This window comes from Cibotium barometz, chromosome 5 (genome assembly GCF_041138505.1).
Source record: "Cibotium barometz isolate CiBa-2024 chromosome 5, ASM4113850v1, whole genome shotgun sequence".
NCBI classification, from domain to species: Eukaryota; Viridiplantae; Streptophyta; class Polypodiopsida; order Cyatheales; family Cibotiaceae; genus Cibotium; species Cibotium barometz.
This window is the reverse complement of record NC_141050.1, coordinates 49,650,339-49,676,274: the sequence shown is the minus strand read 5'-3', so window position 1 is coordinate 49,676,274 and position 25,936 is coordinate 49,650,339. Positions and strand designations below refer to the sequence as shown.

General features: G+C 43.8%; 1 protein-coding gene across 5 annotated transcripts in view; it reads left to right on the top strand.

The window, feature by feature from the left end:
- LOC147638594 (uncharacterized) overlaps window positions 1-19,667 on the top strand; it is a 108,139-nt gene extending 88,472 nt beyond the window's left edge. For 2 of the 5 annotated variants that reach the window (XM_086798511.1, XM_086798513.1), the window contains exons 33-36: window positions 18,070-18,287; window positions 18,370-18,505; window positions 18,652-18,756; window positions 18,912-19,667. In XM_086798511.1, coding sequence (XP_086654637.1) covers window positions 18,070-18,287; window positions 18,370-18,505; window positions 18,652-18,756; window positions 18,912-19,259 — 807 coding nt within the window. In that variant the 3' untranslated portion in view covers window positions 19,260-19,667. Of the gene's footprint in view, window positions 1-18,069; window positions 18,288-18,369; window positions 18,506-18,651; window positions 18,816-18,911 lie in introns of those variants that run through there. The other 3 variants (XM_086798514.1, XM_086798515.1, XM_086798516.1) reach the window with 3 other exon arrangements.
- Window positions 19,668-25,936: the final 6,269 nt, after the last annotated feature.

The window sequence follows — 25,936 nt, the reverse complement described above, 5'->3', positions numbered from 1 at the left end:
TTGGCCCATGGGATACTATCAAAAGCTTTGCGGGGAGAGAGAGAGAGAGAGAGAGAGAGAGAGAGAGAGAGAGAGAGAGAGAGAGAGAGAGAGAGAGAGAGAGGAGAGAGAGAGAGAGAGAGAGAGAGAGAGAGAGAGAGAGAGAGAGAGAGAGAGAGATTTTATTAACGTCTTCCAAAAGACCGAACTCGGCCTATGAGACAAATCGGAGTACATGTATGGGGTATCCTCTGTCATCCCAACAAAATGAAAAAGTACTGAATAAAAAAGCTGAATCTGGATGTGTAGGGGATGGAGCTCTATTACTAGGAGAATGCAAAGCTATATGCATGGAGTATACAATCATGATATGCAACCTAGCTAGCTCCATCCTGTACCATACTGGGGGTATAAAATGGTATACATCAGTGAAGGGGGTGTCCACAGCTCCCTGAAGAACATGCCTGGGTGTGCTCTGAAGCGAGCCAGTCGCTCCTCACCCTCTCTGTGAAACTGAGCTCTGATCTCTGTCATCTCTCTCTGGTATAGGCGTGGTGTCCGAAAGCCAGGTGTCCTCTGTCTCCTGCGGGCTCTAAGTGTCTCTGCTCTCTGGAGAGTAATTCCCTGCCGTGTAGGGGCTGGGAGGGGTATGGATCTCTGAAAAAATGTAGTAATCTGTGTCTGTCGCCCCCCCTCTGGAGCTGTCTGAGCCTGTAATAATGTCTCTCTGTGGCGCTGTATGTCTAGAATGTATCTCCCCAGTATGCGCTGGTCAGCTGCCTCAAAGATCTGGCGTAGGGAATGTGGCTCTCTGAATAAAATGGGATATCTCTCTCTGATGGCTGTATATGCTCTGCATCTGCATACATAATGCTCCTCACTCTCCACCTCCTCTCTGCACAATCTGCATACCCTCTCCTCTCGGGGGATCCGTGCTGCTCTGCCAGTCTCAATCTCCAATCGGTGTGATGAAACTCTGAGCTGACCAATAGCACTCGGGAGCCGTGTGGTAAAAAGCCCTCCATGTATCTAGGCCTCTCTATAAATCCATCATCAGTGATACTCATGAAGTGATCTCTATAGTATAGCATCTTCGGTGGAAGAGGCTGTGTAGGCGATATCCATGTCTCTCGTGTATAGAGCTGCCATAGATCCTGTCTCAATACTCTGTTCCTCTCACTATGAGAGAGACGGATATGTGGTGCATCCCCTGTCATACTGGAATGGTGGTAGATGATCCATGTCTAGGCCATGCTGTGAGAACCAATGTGTGACCTGTGCATACCATGATCCTCTGTCTCCTGCCTCAGCCAACTGTCTAGATGCCTGAAAAGCTCTGTATGATAATCTGTCCTGTGGCATCTCTCTGAATCTGTCTAGCAGGCATATAGTCTGAAATATGGCCTCTACCATCATAGGAGGCGCAACAAACTCTGCTCGGATAATGTCATGAGGTACTGACGGTTTGCTGCGTATCATGCGTGCCATCATGAGTGCCTGTGGTCTCTCTATCTGTGTCCACCAATGGGTAGCAAGGCCTGGCGCCCATACTGCTGCTCCATACATCAATGCCGGTGTGACTAATGTGTCAAATAGCCACCCCTTCGTCCGGGGCTTTTGAAAATGCGCCTGGTGGCACTGTCTCTCTAGCATAGCCAATGCTGCATATCCCCGTGTCAATCTAGCTCTGGCTGCGGAACCCATGGTAAAGCGTGTGGCTGCTGCAGAGAAGGTAACCCCTAGGTACACGTATGATGTCACCACCTCCACCTGGCATCCTGCGAGAGTGAATGTCAGCTGACTCCTGCCCTGTCTCGATGTATGAAAGACCATAACCTTGGTTTTCCCAAGGTTCACAGTAAGACCCCTCTGTGTGCAGAAATCATGGAGTGCATGTAGATGCTGTTGTAGACCACCGGGGGACTCAGACACTAATACAATATCATCAGCATAGAGCATAATATGTACTGAGGTACCTGAGAGAGAGAGAGAGAGAGAGAGAGAGAGAGAGAGAGAGAGAGAGAGAGAGAGTTGTATTTACGTCTTCAAAAGGCCAAAAATGACCTATCCATAAGGTACATCATCTTGGGTACAAAATAGTAATAAAGAAAGATAGACAAAAAATCTGGAACTTTAAAATCTGATCTAGGTACATGAGTAGAGAGCTCTCATATCACCCTAATACATCCCTCATGGGCCGCTGTGACATGGTGCTCAAGGTGGTAAAACTGAGCTCGCGTGAGAAGGTCCTGCGATGATGGGAGATGATGGCCCGGATCTTCTTGTGGTGGTGTGGCCTTGGGGAGGGCCATGGGGTCTGGGGCGTCGAGCTCTGCATAACTCTGTGGCTTTGTCGAGTGTCACACCTCTCGGCCGAGCTCCTACACTAGCGTGTGGTCTGGGTGAGATGGGTGAATCGGCCCTCGGAGTGTTGTCATGGAAGAAGTCGGTGAGAGCTCTCTGTGCTGGTCCTCGAGCAAGTACAACTGATCTGGATCTCAGTAAGGACTCCTTGTGTCTGCGGAGCTCTAGAAGAAAAAGTCCTAGGCATCTCTGATCCGGGAAGTCCATGATCCTGGAAAGTGGTCCAAACCGAGCTCGGAAGAGGCAGTGGAACCTCCCCCGAATCTCATAGTATACAGGGCATCGGCATATCTAATGGTCCTCTGTATCGGGCTCTGTGTGACAGAGCTGGCATATCCTGTTCTCTAGTGTGGCCGCCCTAGGCCCATATCTGGCAGTCTCCACTCTCAGCTGGTGGGACGAGGTGCGGATCTGGCCGATCGCACATCTCACCCCAAAGGATAGGTGTATGTCCATGTAGCATGGACGGATGATGAATCCATCCTCTGTCACGCATAGGAGGTGATCTCTGTAGAAGGCCATCTTCGTCCCCAGTGGACGACTAGGTGAACTCCATGTCCTCTGAGTATCCAGTCTGACAATGTCCTTCCTGATAACCCTGTTCTACTCTATGCTGCTGAGAGCAAATGATGGGGCCTCTATGCTGTACTGGAAGGGGGGGGGGAGTGCCTCCATTTGCATACCGTGCATGCCAAACCAAGTGCCTACCTGTGCATACCAGCACTCTGTATCTCCCTCAAGTGTCAACTGTCTCGAGGACTCCAGGGCTAGCCGGGGGTATCTATCAAGTGGAAGCTCCCATAGCCTATGCCAGTATGTCACTGTCTGGAATAGAGCCTCTGTTACTATCGGTGCAGCGCCCATCTCTGCCGGCACAATCTCATGTGGCACTGATGGTTTACTCCTAATCATGCGTGAGATCATCGCCACTACGGGACTTCTGGTTCACAGTAAAGTCCTGGTCCTCGCAAAAGGCCCGTAATGCATCCAAATGCCTCTGCAGCCCCTCTGGTGAATCAGAAATAAGAACAATATCATCTGCATACTAGAGGATCGGTATCAAGACTCTTACCAAATGTGCTCCTGGTCCTCCCTGTCTTTCTATGTAATCCAAGATCTCGTGAATGTATAGACCAAATAGAGTAGGAGACAAGGGGTGGCCTTGCTTCATCCGGATAGTGCTGTATATGATGTCTGAGTCACCTCTTGGAGCCTGTACTTTACCTGTGTGACTGACTCATAGAGTGTAATGATCCCCCACAGCATCTCTGCTGGTACTCCCATATCCTGCAGTCTCTTGATCAGTCTGGCCCTTGGGACAATATCAAAAGCTTTGCGGAAATCCACAAAGCAGCAGTATATCCATTGCCCGTGAGCTCTCCCCTCCTCAATGATGGACCGTAGTGTAAAGATATGATCTAGTGTGGAGTGCCCTCTCCTGAAGTCTGCCTGCCCTGGTGCTCTGAGTCTCTGCTCCTCGGACCATCTACTAAGCTCATGCTCCAAGATCGAACCATAAATCTTGGCCAAGGTGTGACCAATCATGATAGTACTATAGTTGTTGGGGTCCATGGGGTCACCTGCTTTCAAGATAGGTACAACAGTATTCGATGACCTGCTGACGGGGAAGCCCTCACATAAAGCCCTGTTAAACATGTGAACCAATAAAGGGGCTAGCGTGTCCCTAGCATGGGAGAAATGCTCGGTGAGGAGTCCATCATGATCTTGTGCTCTCCTAGTCTGCATCCTGTCAATAGCGTCTCTCACCATGCTGAGGTGAAAGAAGGAAGAGTGTGGGGGACGAGGGTTCGGGTGGATGGGGGATAGGTGGCTGCTTGGTGACATGGTAGAGAGAAGTGGCATAGGTGTGCCAGGTGCTGGGTGAAGTAATCGGAGTTGGAAGGCGATGATCCTGGAAAATCCTCTAGGCCTCCTTACAGTCCCTTGCAAGAAATAGCTGGTATAGCTCCTGCTCAAGCTTGGCTAGTTAGGTTCTCTTCTTTCTCTGTGTGAGACATCGAAAGATCACTCGCGCCTGCTGGTGAGTGGTGGATCCTAGTGCCATCTCACGTTGTGGACGGGCTCGGGTATCACGACATTCCTCGTCGTACCAGCTATTTTGTGGGACAGTCACTCTCGGTGATGTAGGGGTGGCTTTGGAGTGTGGGAAGGCGGCCGTATGGAGGGTGGCTGAGAGGTGTGTAGTAAGCTCATCAAGTGGGATGTGGGGGTCGAGGTCGGAGAGGATGTGGTAGAGATGATCAGAATAGATGGAAGAGGTCTCTCTCGTGAAGTGGTATCTCGGAGACGGTGATGGGACAAAGCACGTGGTTACATGGTGTATCGGCATGTGAGGGAGAAGGCCAGGTATGGATGGTTGGTTGCAACACCGATGGGGCAAGGAGAGATGGTAAACTCCGGAATGAGTGGGATCAGAGAGAGGAATTCCATTAGATAGTCCACTGTACTAGCTCCATGTCCGAATGGGTAGGAGGTGAAGGAGTTGGATCTAGGCCATCTATCCAGGCCATTATAAATGGCTAGCCTATGAGCCCTGCTGAGGGCTAAGAGATACTCTCTATATTTTGTGCGGGATGCTGTATCCTGTGATGTCTGCTCTAGATCTGTACACCTTATTGGGTCCGAAATTACCCGCTGAAGAGCCCCCTCCTATTGCTAGGAGTATTTATCAACTTTGAAGAGAATGAATGTATGACTGAATTTGGACTATAGATAAGCCAAACACGACCTTTGAAAGATGAAGAGTCAGGTTGAACTCTACACGGCTGTAGAAGCACCAATGATGACCAATCTCAATGCCAGTGCACTCTTCGAAGGGAATAGAGGAAGGCTGCAAACTGAGACTCAGAGATGAGCTGCATTAGGACTGTTCTAGGCTGAGTGTATGCACTATGAATGAATGAACATGCGGCGTTTACCTTCACCGTGATGGCTGGAGCAAACGATGTGATGAATGCTGAAAACGCAAGGAATGAAGAGCCTTCTTCCTTGGCTGAATTCTGGATGCTGCATTTTGATGATGAATGCTCAAGATGCTCAAGCGATGATGTTCCAATAGGCTGAATGCTGAATTGCTTGTGCTTGAATGATGAAATGCTAAGAATGATGCAAACGATGGCTATTTATACGAGCATGTGGCTGGTCGGCTGGTTGTAAAGCTGGCTAAGTGTAGCACATTATGCTACACGACTTGCTCAAGGTGATAAATGCTGAAATAATGTGAATAATGCTTATAAATATGCTAAAAATGCTGAATAATATTCTAATGCTTCTGCAATGGTCTATGTGCATATGGGATGAATGATATGCAAATGCAACCTTGATCTGATGCAAACCCTAAGGCTTTTACTGCCTGTACATGCATGAATGATTCTCTCCGAGTGGGTTAAGGGACTTGATTGACTGACTGACTGACACTCTAAGGCTGAGGAATGACCTACGCAGCTTGTGCCTGAAGAATGACATATCTTGGACTGAGGATTACAATGGGGTCACGGCATACGACAATATCAAATCCTAAAAGGGTCCTACTGTTGTACAATGGAGCACTGAGGATGAGCCATCTTGTCACCATGCACTAGAGTGCAGAGTGCATGTGACATTCCCTCCTGCTTAGCTTGGCGGCAGGCTCATGGCTTCCAAGTAGTCTGTCAATAACTGGGGGTAATCTTGAAAGAACTTCTCGTTTAGCCAAACGGCTTCGTGGGTACCTCGATCTCAGAACATCGCGTAGAACTGACAGAGTCTTCGACCGGAACCATGCTTCCAACGATAAAGAAGGATTTGCTTAGTCTCAATGACTTCTGGTTCGTCAACCACGTCTGGCTGCTGTTCATTTGAAACATCAAACACTTCTGGTCCAAATATGGTTTTAGTCAAGAAACATGGAAAACATCATGGATCGTCGAACTATTAGGCAACTTTAACTTCATGAAGATATCAATTAACTGTTTAACCATAAGAAAAGGTCCAAAACTATGGAAAGAAAGCTTTGGACAACGTTTTTTCACTTGTTTCAATCTCCGTTTCATGATATGCAAATAGACTCTATCCCCTTCCTTGAAGTGGACATCTCGTCATTTGCCGTTTGTGAATTGAATAATGGCTAGGCTCAGAATTGAGGGCCAATCTGTATTGAGTACCAAACTCTGTGGAATCGACATGCGGATCGATCATGCTATCCAAGTCTTTTCCAGAGATTTTGAGAATAGTAGATTCCTAAATGGTCCGGATGCTGGTCTTTCTACTAAGAGCATATTCTACTAGGTTATGCTAACTAGGGATGTACTTGATCATTCCTCCAAACTGGGGAAAGAGCTGACCCTGTCTGTTGTGCTGATCACTCCATTGGGCACTTGGCATCGTCGGGAGCCACTCAAGTGCTTGGTGGTCTGTGTTGACTGTGAAAATGTGTCCATGCGGAGTAGGGTGCAAATGTTAGAGTATTGATTGTTGTTTAGCCTGCCCTTAAAAGTCATGGAAAGACGATAGGGAAACTTGTTAGGACTTGGAGGTAAAATCAAATTTTATGATTTTTTTCAATTTTCTCAATAACTTTCTTCTTCTCAACCCCTCTCAAGCTTGAGAAGCTTTCAAAATGATTGTTTGAATTCAAATCAAGCTTTTTCTTAAAGTCTTAATATTTAATTAAGAGAAAGTTAATATTTATGCGTATTTGTAATGCTTTCTTTAAGTAAATCTCTCTCTCTCTCTAAAAGAATAGCCATCTTATGGCTAAATCCCTTGGAAAAGGATGCATCTTAATATTAGTCTCTTAATTCAAAGCTAAACTCTAGGCTTGAAAAGCTAGAGATTAAGAAAATGATATTTTCATGATTTTGTGATATTAAAATAATGGTAAATTCTTTTAGATGATTTATGAGTAGTTAAAAATTACTCTAATTCATTCTAAATGAGAAATGGATTATCCTAACAAATTGGAAAAAGAGGAATGTTGAAATTAGATCAATCTAGTGGGATAATCATAGTTATGTTTATTTTTATGGTGGTTAAAATTATGATTTAAATTTATAGTTTGATTTTAAGCATAAAAGAGGAACTACTATCATATTTTCATTTACAAGCTTTTACTCTTTTAGGAAAAATTAAGAATTATAAGTAATAGCAACGAAGCTATGGTAAATTTTTTTAAAAATAATACATATCTTATTTTTACAGGAGGTACTTTCTAGGGACCAAATCGATATGATGTTCCTCAGGACGAGAGGGTGGGACTGGATGGGAGATCATCCTTAAGCATAATGTTTGAATGAGAAAGGAGATCTGCGAATTGAGGGAATGAAGAAGAAGATGAGATAGCTGTTATCGATGAGATGGAAGATGTTTGAGCACGAATATAAATCAATGCTTCTGCCGCTCCCTTGTGGATAGCTCGTTGAGCTTGGAGATGAGAAATCATAGGAATGCCAAGAATGCTCCTATCCCCACGAATCCAGACAAGCTTAGAAAAACCTTTAGAGAGAATAAAAGTGTCCTGCCTCCAATTGGAAATGGATTCATACTGGCGAAACCACTAGATTCCTCACAGCATGTCACACCCCAAAAGAGAAGAGAAAATGAAATCTCGCTGGAATGAGGCCTTTTGAACTTGAAAATGAAACTGCTATGCCTTTTGAGATACGTGGGTGTGGAGACCAGGTGTAAACCCGTTTACCCCTAAATGACAGGACACTAAGGTACAACTCATGTTGGTAGCCAACTGGGGAGAGATGGCGTCCTCAGAACTCCCCATGTCAAACAAGACTACAAACTGACGGCCCTTGGTAGAGACATAAGCTTGGATTACGCTTTTCTGTGTGGTTGTAGCCTCATCCTCTTGCTTAGCATCAAGCACCACAGAGAGCATGGGATGCATAGAAGGTAAGAGCTGAATCGCAGTGGTGATAGCAGGCGGTTCTGGAGGAGCGGTAGATACTGTGGCAGAAGGCTCTTTGGAGGCTTGCTCTGCTTGCCATTTCTGACAATCCTTCTTACCATGCCGAGTGGTATGATAGTAGAAACATCGGTTTTCTGAGACTGATACTTCCTTTGCTCCTCCAGAGGAAGATAGCCTCTAGTGATGCTTGTTTTAGCCTTTTCCTCAGGGGTTTTCTTAGGCTTGGATTCTTTACCCCTTGAACTAGAGCTAGAATTGTTGTCTGTCTTAGCGTCTTTAGAAGACGGAGTACCATTCCTCCGTTGGGGTTTGGTACTAGACTATAATTGTTTTGGCTTGGCTCCGTTCATCCTCATTTCTTCATTTTGAGCAAGAGTCAAAGCCCTGTCATTTGTGCTGGGTTCGAAGTTACGAACTGTGAACTGGATGTTAGGATCTAATCTACGAATGAATTGATCCATCTTGGCCTGCTCAGATAACCCTAACTGCTATGCTAAAGTGATAACCTTACTGGAAAACTAAAGCATAGGTGACCCGTTCTGTTTGAGTCCATAGAACTCATCTGCCAAGTTGGTCAAAATTTGGTCTTTAGGTCATGGACAAAGGTATCCCAAGGAAAAGCTATGACACCTGTGATCTGGAATGTTTGGATACTAGAGTAATGCTTCCACCAAGTCATTGCCTCACCCGTGAGGTGGGAAGCTGCTGTGTGGACTCTATCTTCAGGATCTGTTAGCTTTGCCAAAAGAAAATATGCATTAAACTGATGAATAAATTGATTGACAACTAAATGATCACACTTACTATCATACCTACTAAAATTCGGTTGACTTCGGATGACGGTTGTTGATGTCGTGGGATTCTGAATGGTGGCACCTATGGGTGGGGAAACCGAAGAGAGGGTGTGCTGAAATTTCAGATGCATGGCCTCTTTTTCCCGTTGGTATTTGAGTAATATTTGCTCTCGATCGAGCTCTCATTGGTGCTCTCGAGCGGCGAGTTTAGGGTGATGCCGGTCTTCTTCAAGCCTGCGTTGGGCTTCCTCATAGTCCTGCCTGTCTATTTTGTCTTATTGTTTTGTTGCTTCTGCTTCAGATTTTTCTTCCCGCCATTTGGCCTCATCCTCTCGTCTTCGCTGCTCCATCTGAAAGAAGAGGGAGATAAAGTCGGGGGTAGCTGGTGGAGTCGGTTTTGCTATTGTTGCTTCCAAGAGTTGGAGATGCTCCATGAGAAGCTGGTTCTATGCTCGGAGTAGAGCTATGGTATGTGACATGTGAGAAGTTAAGAGCGTAGTAATCACAACCTTAGTCTACACTTAACTGCACGTAATGATGTTTAAGAGACAAACAGATATGTGTCAATGCAATGCAGCTATATTAGATGAATGAATGATGTTACAATGATAATCCAAATGGATCTGTAATGCTGAATATGCTGCCTATATGCTGTAAATGCGGGCTGAACTGCTGTCCACTCTTTCCCTTGTCTCCTGGGAAGGAAACGCTGAAGGGAGCTTTGGGAACAGAGGCTGAATGCTGATGAATGATGAAAACGCAGACCTGAATGGCTGATTCTGGACTGTATGCTGCTGCGTTTGCTGAATATGATGCGGAGGATGATGCGTTTGCTGACTACAACTGCTGGGGATGATGCGTTAACTGATGATGCTGCTGAGATGATGATGCGTTACCTTATCTGCTACCGATGATGAGGGCTGATGCTGATATGCTGAAACGCCAACTGATCCTGAGGAGGATGTGCTTCACTGCTGAGTCCCTGATGATTGAATGGATGAGGTGCTGAATGTATATATATTGGTGAGAGGATGCTGGTCGCCAGGTGGACTGCAGTCGGCCAGTACATATCCCCATAAAATACCTAATATAACCAGTCGGCTGCCTCATAAATGCCTAAAAATGCCTGTAAAATGCTGATTAAATGCCTGATAATATCTATGATGCTAATGATGCCATATGATGATGCCATGTCACTGTACACCTGACTGGTGTGCACGTGACATTCCCCGCTGCTAAACTGTTGCTGGGTGATAAACCTGGCAACCTTCGACTCTTCTGCGATCCTTCTCCTCCGAACCACTGCCCCCTTCTGTCTTCTGCTGGGACTGAGGCCGTCTGCAGGAGTGAAATCCTTGAGCCAAGATGCTATGTACTGCGGGAACTGAATGGCAAATACCTGAGTCACCCCTGACCTGTTCCTGGAAACCTTTCACCTACCATCTCCGTCGTACCTGAAGCTCTGAACCTCCTGAGGCGATGTTGGAGCAAACTTCCGTCTTCTGTGGAAGAGAAACCCCCTGCTGCTGCCAGTTGAAGCCAAACCTTATGTGCTCCTTTGATGATGGATGTCATTCTTCCCTGAGAGTTCATGGGTAACATGTATGCAAGACTGAGTGCTGCTAAGATGACTGCTATACAAACCATGTGCAACCCTATATGCTGTGCAAGAATGCAGATGGATGGGCTACTGATGCAGACCTAAGGGAAAATCCCTAAGGGTGGCTTGCAAAATTTTGAGAACTGGGTTTAACTGTGCGGAAGCGATAAAAATGATGACTGACTGTATGACTGATGAACTGAACATGCTCTAAGGCTGGTTACCTTGTAACGCTCTGATACCAATGTGACATGTGAGAAGTTAAGACCGTAGTAATCACAACCTTAGTCTACACTTAACTGCACTTAATGATGTTTAAGAGACAAACAGATATGTGTCAATGCAATGCAGCTATATTAGATGAATGAATGATGTTACAATGATGATCCAAATGGATCTGTAATGCTGAATATGCTGCCTATATGCTGTAAATGCGGGCTGAACTGCTGTCCACTCTTTCCCTTGTCTCCTGGGAAGGAAACGCTGAAGGGAGCTTTGGGAACAGAGGCTGAATGCTGATGAATGATGAAAACACAGACCTGAATGGCTGATTCTGGACTGTATGCTGCTGCGTTTGCTGAATATGATGCGGAGGATGATGCGTTTGCTGACTACAACTGCTGGGGATGATGCGTTAACTGATGATGCTGCTGAGATGATGATGCGTTACCTTATCTGCTACTGATGATGAGGGCTGATGCTGATATGCTGAAACGCCAACTGATCCTGAGGAGGATGCGCTTCACTGCTGAGTCCCTGATGATTGAATGGATGAGGTGCTGAATGTATATATATTGGTGAGAGGATGCTGGTCGGCCAGGTGGACTGCAGTTGGCCAGTACATATCCCCATAAAATACCTAATATAACCAGTCGGCTGCCTCATAAATGCCTAAAAATGCCTGTAAAATGCTGATTAAATGCCTGATAATATCTATGATGCTAATGATGCCATATGATGATGCCATGTCACTGTACACCTGACTGGTGTGCACGTGACATGGTATCTGTAGAGTATCTTCTCCTTCGAGGGAGACATCTTCTTGTTGATGTTTACTCTCCTCTGTAGACATGTTACTGAAGTCGGTGGTCGTGCTGGAGCAAAGTATGCTAGGATGCGGTGTGTGTGGACAACCTGAATTTGATACCAATGTAACATGCAATGGAATTCTGCGTAGACGAAGGATCCTGTCACACAGAGTCTCACACCGACTTCTTTATCTTGAATTTCACGAGTCTTTAGCAATCCACTTTATCACTTCACAATTCAAGAGGTGAGAGAGAGAGAGAGAGAGATCTGCACACCTTATTGGGTCCCAAATTACCCACTGAAGGGCCCCCTCCTATTGCTAGGAGTATTTGCTTTATTCTCTTTGAAGAGAATGAATGTATGACTGACTTTGGACTCAAACACTAGACCTTTGAAAGACCAAGAGTCGGGCTGAACTGTACCCAGCTGTAGAAGCACCAATGATGAGCAATCTCAATGCCAATGCACTGTTCCAAAGGAATGGAGGAAGGATGCAAACTGAGGCTGAGAGATGATTTGCTTTGGGACTGTTCTAGGCTGAGTATATGCACTATGAATGAATGAACATGCTGCGTTTACCTTTACCGTGATGGCTGGAGCAAACGATGTGATGGTTAAATGCTGAAAACTGCATGAAGGCTGAAAACGGAAGGATTGAAGCACCTCCTTCCTTGGCTGAATTCTGGATAGTGCGTTTTTATGATGAATGCTCAAGCGATGATGTTCAAATAGGCTGAATGCTGAATCGATTGTGCTTGAATGATGAGATGCTAAGAATGATGCAAACGATGGCTATTTATATGAGCATGTGGGTGGTCGGCTGGTTGTAAATCTGGCCAAGTGTAGCATATTATGCTACATGACTTGCTCAAGGTGATAAATGCTGAAGTAATGTTTATAATGCTGAAATAATGCTTATAAATATGCTAAAAATGCTGAATAATATTCTAAGGCTTTTGCAATGGTCTATGTGCATATGGGATGAATGATATGCAAATTTAACCATGATCTGATGCAAACCCTAAGGCTTCTAGTGACTCTACATGCATGAATGATTCTCTTCAAGTGGGTTAAGGGACTTGAGTGACTGATTGACACTCCAAGGTTGAGGAATGACCTACGTAGCTCGTGCGTGAAGCTTGACATATCCTAGACCGTGGATTACAATGGGGTCACGACATACAACAACACCAAATCCTAAAAGGATCCTATTGCTGTACGATGGAGCACTGATGATGAGCCATCTTGTCACCATGCACTACAGTGCAGAGACTTTCTTAGATAGCACGAGATCCGAAAGCGCTCACTATGCCCCCCTGTAGGCCAAAACTGATGGCACATGCAAGGAAGGGGGGGGGGGGGGGGGAGGAGTGTAGTGCGCATGGCTGAAGAAGAGGGAATGAGGGTTGTGCACAAGCGGTTTAGTGCGGCGAGCGACGTACAGGCAGGGAAGCTGTGGACTAGGGAGGGTTGTGAATGGGCGGTGCAAGGGGACAAGCGGCGCACAGACAAGGAAGCTGAGGGCTAGGCGATGGGCGCAACTCGATTCGTGGAGGGATGCTTTTAACCCCATGAAAAGAATGCTTTCCTTTAGTTACATTGTGTAGAACGACAGACACTTGGTTCAAGGATAAATCTAGAGAGTCCCTACTCTTAGACAACATTGGAAGGATTATGGTGTTGAGATATTGAGCTCAACTAGTGCTATGGCGGACATTGATGATCTGCCTAGGTGACAGCTTTCGTAGCTATGCCGTTGGCATGGTTGGTGAGATTATGCTCGATATGTTGCCAAGTGGATGACAGGTTGTGTGATAGCCACTTTGGAGTACTAGAGTTATGGCATAGTTATAGCACCACTGCATATAGTCGGGCTTATACTATAGACCGACCATTTTGTATGTTGTATAGGAGAGTATCTCTTTTTTATTTTTTTATTATTTATTGTAAATTTTTTTTTTGGGGTGGAGAATCATGGTTGGGGCTCTTCCGTTAGGTTGTAAGTTGATGATCAGAAATATGGCCTTAGGGATATGCCCAAGATGCAAAGCAGCCATCGAGGATTTCAAGCATGCCTTTTAGGATTGCCCGGCATTAAGATCCTTTTGGACACAGCTCTCTAAATGGGGGGGGGGGTGCATTTTTGGGCTGCAATGTACATGGTTCCGTTGGGTTTTGGGTAAAAATTGGTCTTTGAGGAACACTCTGGTCTTTGTTAATGATGGCATGCAAAGTGTTTAGTAAAAGCTAACATTGCTAGTCTGGTGAGCGTAAACAGATGGGAGTCAGATACAATGAAACTACTCACTAAGAGCAGTTTCATGAGTAGTTCTTCTCTTGATTGTTTGAGAAGAGAGTACTTTCTCTATTGTTGACATTGGGTATATATACATGTACTTTGGTCAAATCTAGTGACCTACAAGTTGTGCTGGAGTACCGATGTAGTAGTCAGAGAAGATATTGCTATGTTACAGGTTGCATACAGAAATTATTTGTTGCAGATTTTTGATTACTGCAGGAAAATATGTTTGACGGAATCAATCAGATTGTCAGTGAAAAGATGGACAAGAACAACTTCCATGCTTTGAAGTTTAGAATGACCAATTTTCTTATGGGTGAAGGATTTTGGGACTATGTCGAAGGAGACAATGAGGAGTCTCCTGAGTTGTCTGAAGAGAATGCCACTTAAACAACCATAAAGGCATTCAAGGATTAGAATCAAGGTGCAAGGAAACTCATGTATTGACTTTCAATTAATGTCATAGATACGATTATAGGATACACATAGGATGCCAACACTCTAGCAGTTGTGTGGCAGAATCAAGTGCAGATGTTTCAGACCAACACAAAGACAAGGAAATTGCAGCTAAAGCAAGAGCTGCATACTGTGGAAAAGAAAAGCATGTCCATTAATGAGTATGCTTTAAAGATCAAGGGCATTGTTGAATCCCTTGGGTCCATCAATGTATCGGTGAAAGATGATGATTTATTGAGTGTTTGTTTGAATGGGCTTGGCAAAGAGTATAAGCCATTCAAGACCTCCTTTGCAGTTAGGGAGAATATTTTCAACTTTCAGGATTTGGTATCTATGCTGATAAAAAAACTAGGTGAGAACTTTTCTTCACAAAGCAAGAACACATCCGAATAGGCCTTTTACTCTACTTCAGGTAGAGACAGAGGTAGAGGTCGTGGTTAAGACCAAGGTGACGACCGACAAGAAAATCAGAATTCTGGATAACAACAGTCCCATGATTCATAGCAACAATCATTCATAGGTGGAAGAAGCCAGTCTAGAGGCACGGAGAGCCAAAGAGGCTGACGTGGTTGGCAAAGAAATCAGAATGTAAATAGCAGAGAGTGCTATTATTGTGGTAAACTAGGGCACATGGCAAAGGACTACTCTAAAAAGCTTAATGACATTAAGAGTGAAAAGTTGCAGCAAGGCAACTATGCATTATCTAGTAAACATGGAGGTGATGATAGAAGTGAGCAGTTGTTTGTGATGCAGCACATGCTGAGTTCCATAACAGGAGATGTGTTAGGATCTCAAGATACATGGTATGTGGATTTTGGCGCCTCTAACCACATGACCAATCATGCTGAGTGGTTTAGAGACATGCAGAAAATGGAAAAACCAGGCTATGTAGAAACATGTGATGATACTGCGCATCCCATTTTACATGTTTGTAAAGTGCCATTGTCTATGTAGGATGACAAAATGAAGTACTTGGCAGATGTACTCGATGTTCCAAATATTACATGGAACCTGGTTTCGGTTGGACAGATGGTTGAGTAGGGTCTACAAGTGAGGTTTAATCCTCAAGGATGTTTTGTGGAAGACTTCAAAATTCAGTATCGCTTGGTTTCAAAGGGTAACAGAAATGGAAGAATGTTTACTTTGGATGTGAATATGCCTACTATTAAAAAGACCAAAAGCAAAGTAAAAGGTAAAAGCAAAGCAAAAGCATCACTTTGTGGCGAAAAGCAAGGCTTTCCCAAGTATAAAAGAAGCACGAGCCTCTCTTGAGCATCAAGTTGAAGAAGAACCTGTTCATTGCATTGCCATCTTCGTTGAAGCATGGAGATCATCTCCTCCATCATCATCTATGAACCAAATCATGGAGTTTTTCATTTGCTGCTGTGCTGATTTCAGAGCGCTTCCATCGGCTGTAGTGCCATGGCATCACATGTCCGCATGACTGCACGAAATTGTATGGGAATGTGCGGAGCAATATGGGCAGAAAATTTCAAAAATCCTAAAAATTTCAGAAATTCTAAAATTGCTCCAAAAATCGTAAGAAATATATATTTTTGGAGGTTTTTATCTCCCGAAAATCATTAAAACAGGTTTTAAAACAGTATTCTTGCCAAAGAAAGATTTTCCATGGTTTCCTTCATCGACATGGCTATAGGAGTTGTGGAGTTTACTTGTGGGATGAGTGAGTGATTTTTGGACTTAGATTCGGATCTGGATTTGGACGTAGACTTGGGCTTGGATATAAGAGTTGGACTTGGATATGAACTTGGACTTGGATTCATTGGATTTGGATCTGGATATTGGATTTAGTACTAGCCCGGTGAGAGTTTCTTGTGGGTCATCCTCATGGTGTGCTCGGCAGCAGAGATCTTGTGCCTCGACAATGACCTCGACATCGACTTGGATATCCTACATTGGCATATTTGTTTGTTTAGTATTCATTGATTGTGTTGATCCTGGCTAGCGTGCCCGTGGATTGTTCCTGATTAAATTCGTGAAAGGGGCCGGGGTTTGTTCCCCGCTTAGTGTGGTGTATTGTGCAAGATCCCTATTCCCTTCTCTCTCTCCCCTCTCTCTCTATATCTTTATCTCTTGGACACATGGTTGAGTTTGTCACTGCACGCCCCGTTGGGCTTACACTCCCCATATAGATATTCAAGGTTCACAACTTTTGTCCTTCCTGCAAAACCATAATCCACTGTACTCTAGCAAGTATGATAACACCATGGCCAATAACATGAAGCAAAAGTGATGCTGACACTAAGATGCATATACCTCACCTTTGGTCCCCTGTGCACAAGACCAAGTGTGTCCAGAAAGGATCTTACCAGTTTTACCACATTGAAGCATATCCAATTTGTGCTCCTTGAAGAGCTACACATCCATAGGTCCACCTGTAATGGCAAGGTGGAGTTGATTCTTAACAAGGTGCTTCCTACTCGGCGGGTGGGAAGCATCCCTGGACCTTGCACATTCCATGAGATAATTCTGATGGTAAAGAAGTGGTTTTGACTTCGGACTTGAGCAACTTGGGACAGGATTGAGCTGTGCGTATTGCAATGGGAGCCCCCTGGCAGTTGCGGGAGAGTCAAACTCGACTTGAATACAACCATGCCCAAGAAAATTAATATCTGTGATTTTGCCGGGCTTGCCAATGAGGCCTGCCTGGAGGAAATCCCGAATCTGATTGGGTGCTGGGTGGCTCCCCACGAGCTTGCAAACCAATGAAGACTGTCGATGCCAAAAGTTGGAGGGTTCGCTTCAGAGTATAGGTGAGGGTGGCAGGGATGACAGCGGCTTCCATGCATGGATTTCTCGTGAGGGGGTGAACAACCTGCTGAATGAATTGCAACCCTAGTGCTGAAACCTGAAAAGGGGTGGGGGAGGATATCACAAGAGAACAAGGGGTTGAGGGATGGGAAAGCGCGGGTGGGCGAAAAGGAGGAAGGGGGCTGGCAGAAGGGCGGTGGATGAAGGGGGAAAGAGAAAGAGGGCTGGGGGGAAAATTAGAGGTAGCAGAGAAGAGGCGAAAGGGGCGGGAGAGGAGGGCGAAGGGGGGTGGGCAGAAAGGAGGAAAGGGGGCGGGTGGAAAGGAGGAGGACGAGGCGGAAGGCGGCGGACAGGCAGGAGGCAGATGGGTGGGCAGGCGAGCAGATGGGCAGGAGGGCAGCAGAAGAAGTTCGGGGAGGGGGGCTGAGCAGAATGCGTTTGCAGCTGAAGGGCAGCTGGGGGCACAGTCTTAGGAGGAGGAGGTTAGTGCTGCCGGGGGGGGGGGGAGGGGGTGTGTGTGTGTTGCTGTGAGAAAGGTACTCTGCATGTCTCTTGCATCAATGTTGTCTTTGATAGGTTTGAGTGCTCCATTTCATTCCATACAACCCTGCACAACGAATATTTCCATGTAATTAGAGACTTGGCTTTTCCTTTTGACCTCACCACTTGGAAATTTAGATACGTGTTCATGTTTTATACATGCTTGAAGTGCTATTTAGAAGCTGATGCTAGGCACTGAAGGGTGCTCCATTCATGAAGGCATGGCCTAATTTTTTCTTTATTTGCCTACTGGACTTGATTTATAGCGGGATGAATTTATTGGAATCTCCATTAATTTCAGTATTATGTTATTCTTCAGGAAATATGGCAATTAAAGACCCAAATTCTGAAGTTCCAAGTAAGCCTTGACGCAGTCACTGCGAAGGCAGAGGTGTTCCATGGAAGGCTGCTGGAGGCCCGAGATGAGTTGAAGGATGTGCACGAGGAGATAGATCGCCTAAAAGCGTTGCATGAGAAGTTAGAAAAGATAGAGCTGATCACTGCTGAGACTTCGAAGAGGGAGATGCCCAATGCAAGGTGTGGGGATTGCCAATTGAAATAATTACCAGTATTGTCATGTAATAATTAGATTTAAGGTTATATGTGTGACGTATCACAGTGTGTCTGCTCCAGCACATAATGAAGCTCTAAAACAGAGCTGTGCCGTGACTGATGCTGCTAATGTTGAAGGCCATATAATGGATCAAAGAAGTAGTAAGCAAGCAAATGGAGAACTTATGGACTTGCAGCTACATGTAAGCAATGGTGTGCTGGTTTTTGAGTGCTGGCTTTGAGTTCCTAATAGGGATATCTGTAGATGCAGATGGGATGTAGATGGTACACCGTGTAGTACTATACGACTTAGTTCTCTTTCTTAGTTCTGCGTTGTGGATGATGGCAGTTTGCACCATACAACATCGCAAGGAATGGCATAGAACATACTCAAAAATGCAGTATAATTTCAAATGACAAGGAGCATGTGGATTTTCATCCAGTGGGTTTACAGGTATGGGTGGATACATGGTGTAAAATCTCAGCATTGTTTTGAAAGTGGCCTTCAACTTTTGTGGTCCTTTAAGGGTTTCTCTGTTTCATACAAAACCTGGGTGCTTGCCGTGACTTCCTGTTAAGATGGATATTAACTTATGGATGGGCTTGTAGTGGAAAACGGAGGCGGCGGAAATATCATCGAATGTGAACACAGCGCATACGGTGTCCCTACCTTTGAGAAGCACAGCCTTGAAAAGGCAAGAGTCGAAAGGCTCTGTTTCTGAAGTACAAGGACACAGCAGGGCCCTACTATCAGCTCTGAATGTAAATTCTGCAGTTGGTAATAGGAACACGTGTGAAGTTGTATTGAAGACTGGACGGGGTAGGAACTCTACTACTCTGAGCTCTGCTCCTAGTAGCCACATTGGCCTAAAGCCTTCCAAAGCATTGGTCAGGCAAAAAAATATTGCGCTCTCAAGAGCTTGCCCCTCTAACACATATAGCAAAGAGAACAGGTGATAGTTTTGGGGGAAGTTCTATATTGTGTGGATGCATTGTGCAACAGACATTAAGAACCTGTATGCTAAAGCTCTTTTGCGGGTTTATTTTGACCCTTGAGGTGCGTGAAATTGTACGCATTTCCTAATAATTTTTACCCACACCCGTGCAATGCTTCTCAGGAGGGTCAGGTTCACATGACCGCTTAATACTAGGCAAGTGCTTGCAAGTACGTTCCGAAGGACATTAACTTGCCCAGCTACAGAGAGTAGACACCCCGCTTGACAGGCATATCCAGGACACGATGTGCTTAAGGCTATGAGTAAGCCTACACACTATTTCTCTTGGTGTATGCAGCTGTCAAAGAATGGAAAACAAGAATGCCAAGTGGGTCTTCGTGATAATTTTATCAACTACTAGCCATGGTTAGTAGGGTGAGAGCCATGCTGATTGGGTGAGCTTGAGTAACCATGAATTGACAAGACTGAGACACTTAAATAGTTAATGCTTTCTGATTTTTATGCCATCAATAGCATAAACATCCTATGTGGGATACAGGGATCATGTTTGGAGACACTGAATAAGAGGAGTCATGGCGTTCATGCGTCTCTTATTGATAGGCCCCAGTGATGCAGCTATCAATTCTGTAAGTGTTGCAGCAACTGCACAATCTCAAGAAAAAAACAAAGAAGCATGCCCTGCAAAGAAGGACAGTTTTAAAGCAGTATTAACAATGCTGGAACGGATGTATTCTGGCTCAATTCAACTGTGTGCACTTGGCAAGGCTAGAGTGTTGCATGGTTTAAGTCTTTTTCCAAAAGAAATGTTATTAGGCTTGAAAAATATGTGAAGGCATTGGCATCATCTATGTGCAGAGAGTGCTTATTTTTCTCTATGTTTTGTCCTCTATCGCACAATGGTTTGCATCACTGGAACAGAGCTTTGACAGCTATATTGAGGCGAACAACGAAGTTTAGCTTACTTTATCCCACACGCACGTGGCCAAGCTCCATCTTTTGCAAGTTAGTGGTGAGGGACACATGAAACCTAGTAGAGCATCCAAATGTACCCACGACCGATTAAAAAGCAGGGATTGAAATAGTTTCAATCTAAGCAAGCTTAAAAACATACAAGAATATGGAAAACAAGGCAGGGCAAGTAGAGCTTGTAAAACTGAAAAGAAGGGCAGTGCAAAAGTAATTTAATGAAACACTTTTTTAAGATGAACAGAAAAAACGAAACATCCTCCTTTTCAGTTTTCACCAAGTTTATGAAGGCCAAATCGTGAAAGCTCTTCCTTTTTTGATTTCAGCTGCCTTGGGAAAGCCAAATTGTTTAAGAGAACTCTCATTGCAGCCTTTGCAAAACAAACTAAAATGCACCCATAAAATGGTCATTGTTTAGCTTGTAAGTTGGGAATGGATTTGTTGGTGTGTTATTAAATAGCATTATTGACTTTGGTGCATCGGTGCATATGAGGTGTCTCCACTTGGAACCTATGATCAATGTTTTTGGTATGTCAAATTCAATCAATATGGAAGGCTAGCATTAGGAGGGAAGTCTTACATTGTAAGTTCATTGTTGGGGATCTTCTAGGAGTATAAATGCAAGTTGTTCTTGCTCCTTGTAATGAACTTATCATCTCCATCAAGAATGATTGCACCATTCTTGTCGCCACAGTTTGTGATGCTGAGACACAGATGATGTTTCTCTTTATATCTGAGTTTTTGTACAACCTTCATTAGACATAAGTGAAATAATAATTGAACCTTTTATTGGGCACTTTGCATCATTGCCCACTGCCACCACGATGTCATGTCACACATGCTTGAGGGAGGAATACAAATCCTTACAACTAATCATGTGCCTAGAACCCCCATAGTATGATGATCCCCACCAAGGACCATCATGTGTTGCAACATTAGGTCTTTTTTAACTCCTCCTTGTTGCTAGCTTTGGCCTTAGGTATCCATACCTTATTCTTGGATATCAATGCCTCAACTCTATTAGCATCCATGAAAATATCATAGGCTTAGGCTTGTTTATTTTGCTTGTCATTTCATTTTGGAGTTGCAAAATTACACGTGGAGATGTGTGGGTCTTGTTTTGTGTGGTTTTTGGTTTGCTTTTGTGATTAGGACATCGCATAGAGTGAGTTTTATGCACGGCAAGTGCAGGACCATTTGCATCACACTATTGGTTAGCATTTAGTTTCAAAGTGTTGGTTAGAATATAGTACATGGGTAGTTCAACTTTTTGGTAAGAAAATTGTTGGTTAGAATATAGCTTTAATACGTTTTCTTGTTTCTTTGCTAGATTATTTAATTCTCTGATCTATGGTAAGTTTTTACATTTACTATTTCATTTGATGGTTGATACTTAAATTCATATATGATCTAGGATAGAAGTATTATTTTAAACATGGAAAATCCATCAAAGTCTAGGAACCTACTCTTGGGAAGTAGTTTCAGAAGTGCAAGTTTTCGTTTTTCTGTAGTGGTATCAATTTTATGGTAACTATGTATCAATAAATTTGTACCATGTTGAGACTAATCAGGACATGGTAGATAAGCTATAGATGAAGGAAATCAGCTCCCCATGAAAATAATTCCATGGCAAAAATCTTAATTCTTGAAGCTATCTAGTCTTCATTACAAACTCAAAAAACACATTTGAGAATTAAATTCGTGTTTATTTGACTAGTCAAAATACCATATTGCAGAACTTTTAAAAAAATGTGAATAATGAGGTGGTTACAATAATAACTGTATTCATGATGATGGTGTTGGAAATCAATGCTCCATCCTTGTTATTGCTTATGTATGAGTAGTAGTAATGGGCTACCCTATTTTGTTAAGCTCCTTAAGAAGTTGAGTATCCATGGACTCTCAAAGTACCTAATATCTAAAGTTAGCCATAGGTAAGTGATGGTTAGGAGATCACTCATGTAGACTTGGCACCATGCCAAATAGGAAGCATAGAAAAACGAGTTGATGGACCACACTCAAGGGTAGAAAGGTGTTTTTCTACGGGACACCTTGTCCTTGGGTTGTGGGGCATGAATATGTTTCTTGCTCTAAGTTTCTTGTCTTGTGTGGAAAATCTTGTTGTTTATGTAAACACATAAGTTGTATTTTCAAGAGGAGTAGGCTATTGATACAAATATGCAACTAAATTAATCAATAGAATGAGCAAAATATTCTATTGAAAATGGCATAATGAGATAAGGAAGTTAGTGTGGATCATATACAAACACAAGATAGGCTTAAGCCATTCTTGACTAATGTGTTGTTATGTGTTCTAACAATAGAATGTTTGCAAGTACATCTTTATGCATCCCTACATAAAGCATCTAGATTCAATTTTATCTCCATGATTCTCTTTTAGAATCACTCAGTCTTGCCATGTGGCTTATGACCTTATCTTGATTCTAGCATTGTTAATAGTTATGCTACCAACATAACCAGCATTATGGTTGCTAATTGACCATTGCATATAGCACTAAGAGAATGCTCAGTAGTAGTAGAGCTAGATGCTAGCTAACAATGTGACTATGCTATGATGGAAGCTGCATTCATTTGAGTTTGCTTTCTCAACACTTCCCCTCAAACTTTAATCCACATTGAAAACATACTATATAGTATTCTCTTTTCAACACTCCCCCTAGGAATCATATTTTAATGAGACCAATGAACACTCCTCTATTGACCTTCTTCTCCTAATAACTATTGCATCGAGCAAGATGCCACTAAACGTATCCTTCTATGGTGGGTTCATATATATGGACGTGAGAAATATTAGATGGGTTAAAATGTTCTCTCAACAAGAGGATATTCTCTCAGTGTGAACAAGTATTTTTTTACACAGGTATCATATGCCACTTGTTTGGTTCAGTTGAATTTTTGACATGGTTTTGAATACATAAGGTTCTCTCAGTGAAAATTTTAGCATATCTTGAATTAACAAGTTGATGTGTCTAGGAGAACCTGCCTCTATAGCCCGTTCGAAGCACACCATCGTGAGGACGAAACTACCACTAACACCACAACCCAGGAAGAACACCAAATCAAGGCACAATTACACCCGACCGACGTCCCTTAATCCCCAGCTGACTCAATGGGACACCTCAACACCCTCCCAACCTCCCTATCTAATCCATTGACTGCTTTAGCTCTCCTCTCAAGTCAGCACATAGACCTCCAACACCTTTGACCAAAATCACTCTCAGCTATGGCACAGACATGTCTAGTTCTACCTCCAAAATCGTCCACTTGTCCCCAGTCAGAAAACTTTCCTCCAGACTCCTTTATTATCCCCTCTAGCATCAGCTAACTTTATAGCCACAATCCCAGGATCTCCTTGGACCCTTTGCTCACCCTCTTCTGAACTCTCTCTGACTAGACTATATTGAATTCGGCCTCAGCAATCTAACACTAAATTGGTTGACTCAGAAGCCTCAACTGAGATAGAAGCTTCCTTTGGGTGTCCTTTGACACATACAGGCCCTAAGGCAATTCTTAACTTGAAGAGATATCACATTGTAGGCACCCTGTTGACTACAACTAACACACAACTGCTTCTGAAATGACTCTCCTCTCAAGTCTTGCACAAGTGACTGAGTTGATGCAAGCTCTCTCTTCTCTACATCAGCTAATTAGCTATAGGTAATTCTTAACTTGAAGAGATGTCACATTATAGGCACCCTGTTGACTACAACTAACACACAGCTGCTTCTGAAATGACTCTCCTCTCAAGTCTTGCACAAGTGACTCAGTTGATGCAAGCTCTCTTCTCTCTTCTCTTCTCTTCTGTAGCACTTCTATACCCTCCGAACACTCAAACCAAACATCCCCTCTAGCATCAGCTAACTATATAGCCACAATCCCAGGACCTCCTTGGACCCTTTGCTCACCCTCTTCTGAGCTCTCTTTGACTGGACTATATTGAATTTGGCCTCGGGAATCTAACACTGAATTGGTTGACTCAGAAGCCTCAACTGAGATAGAAGCTTCCTTTGGGTGTCCTTTGACACATACAGGCCCTCAAGCAGTTCTTAACTTGAAGAGATATCACATTATAGGCACCCTGTTGACTACAACTAACACACAACTGCTTTCGAAATGACTCTCCTCTCAAGTCTTGCACAACTGACTCAGTTGATGCAAGCTCTCTCTTCTCTACATCAGCTAGCACTCAAACCAAACAAAGATCCAAACTTGTGGACATTGAGCTCACAACCACTGACTCACAACTGCCATAGAAACATTATTGAAACACAAAACCTTACGATAAGCACAAACACTTCCCTTCAGCTGAGACACACCAAACCAAGCAGTCTACACAAATAGCTTACCATTTTGATGCACAACTGATACATAACTGACTTTGTACCTTTTCAATAGATGCTGACAGTCATCATTGACTCAGAAACACTTCACCAGTCAGCCAGACTCACACCCACATAAGCTTCATCTCCATAATCTCAATCAAAACCACACACACATCACAACAAAATCTTCAAGACCAAAGATAATACCCAAACCCTCTGTCTGCTTCAGATAAACAAAAAACAGAATAGTGTCTCAACAGCCCTGAGACATTTGCATAAACATAAGAAGGGAACACACGAAACTCATGGGTCACTCGCAAGTAGACATCTCTCGAAAGTTTCACCTTCAAACAGCTTCAGCTGAGAAGAAATTGAGCTCCATCAAGTCTCTAATAGACGCTTCTTAGAGTGCCTAGGGGACACTCCACCTAGCCAACTCTCTATTCTCTAGCTCACTCTCTGCTCCGATCCAAACAAACCTTCTCACTGCACTGCCTTCTTGTCTGCAAACCTTCAACAACTCTAGCCTGCAACAAAACAAACCAATCTGCATGAGTCACTCTCCACAAGAAACACTTTCTGCACTCTCCTGTCTCTTGTCGAAGATCCACATAGAGTCCCACTTCAACTTGGAGAATCTCCAAAAAATAAACTCAATTATCCTTCTTGATCCTCGTTGTCGCCTCAATTCGTTCTCCTGAAAAATATCACCGCTTGTCTCCTGTCTTCCAGAACTTGGCGCTCGCTTTCATTGTTGCCCATGCACTTTCTATTTTGATTTGCGCATTTGCGCTTGTCCACTTGGCCACACAACGTTCATCTCTTTCCTAAGGGTCTCAACCATACATGTACGAACTTATTATTTTCGGGGGTTTGAGATCACATCCTTTGAGCATATTCCCTGAGCATGAAAAAACCTATCATAGTTTGTAGAACCCCCCTTGGTTGGAGCATTAATGCTCAACCACTTATTTGGCAAAACCTATTACAAACCCTATAGCTAGCTCAAATTCCTTTTGATTAATCCTCCGCTTGTATGAAATGAGTACATCACCCTTCTCCGAAACCATCTAGCTGCATCGAACCACCCCTTTGGATCAAAGACGACCTGCATGCAGTCTGGAAACAACCCTCTTACCTTGCCTTTATCAAATATCGCATCATGTAAACACTCCTCCTGTCATCCCTCTCCTCAATGCCTCCATCCATTGACATCATTGACTTACCATAAAATTTAGAACTCCCTTCAACTTTATGTGCCTCCATTAGGTCTTTATTCCACTCCACAAAAGGATCCTCATCATTATAAAAAAAACACCCCAACAACATCCTGAGCACTATCTTCCAAACAACCCAAGTCAGCAACTTG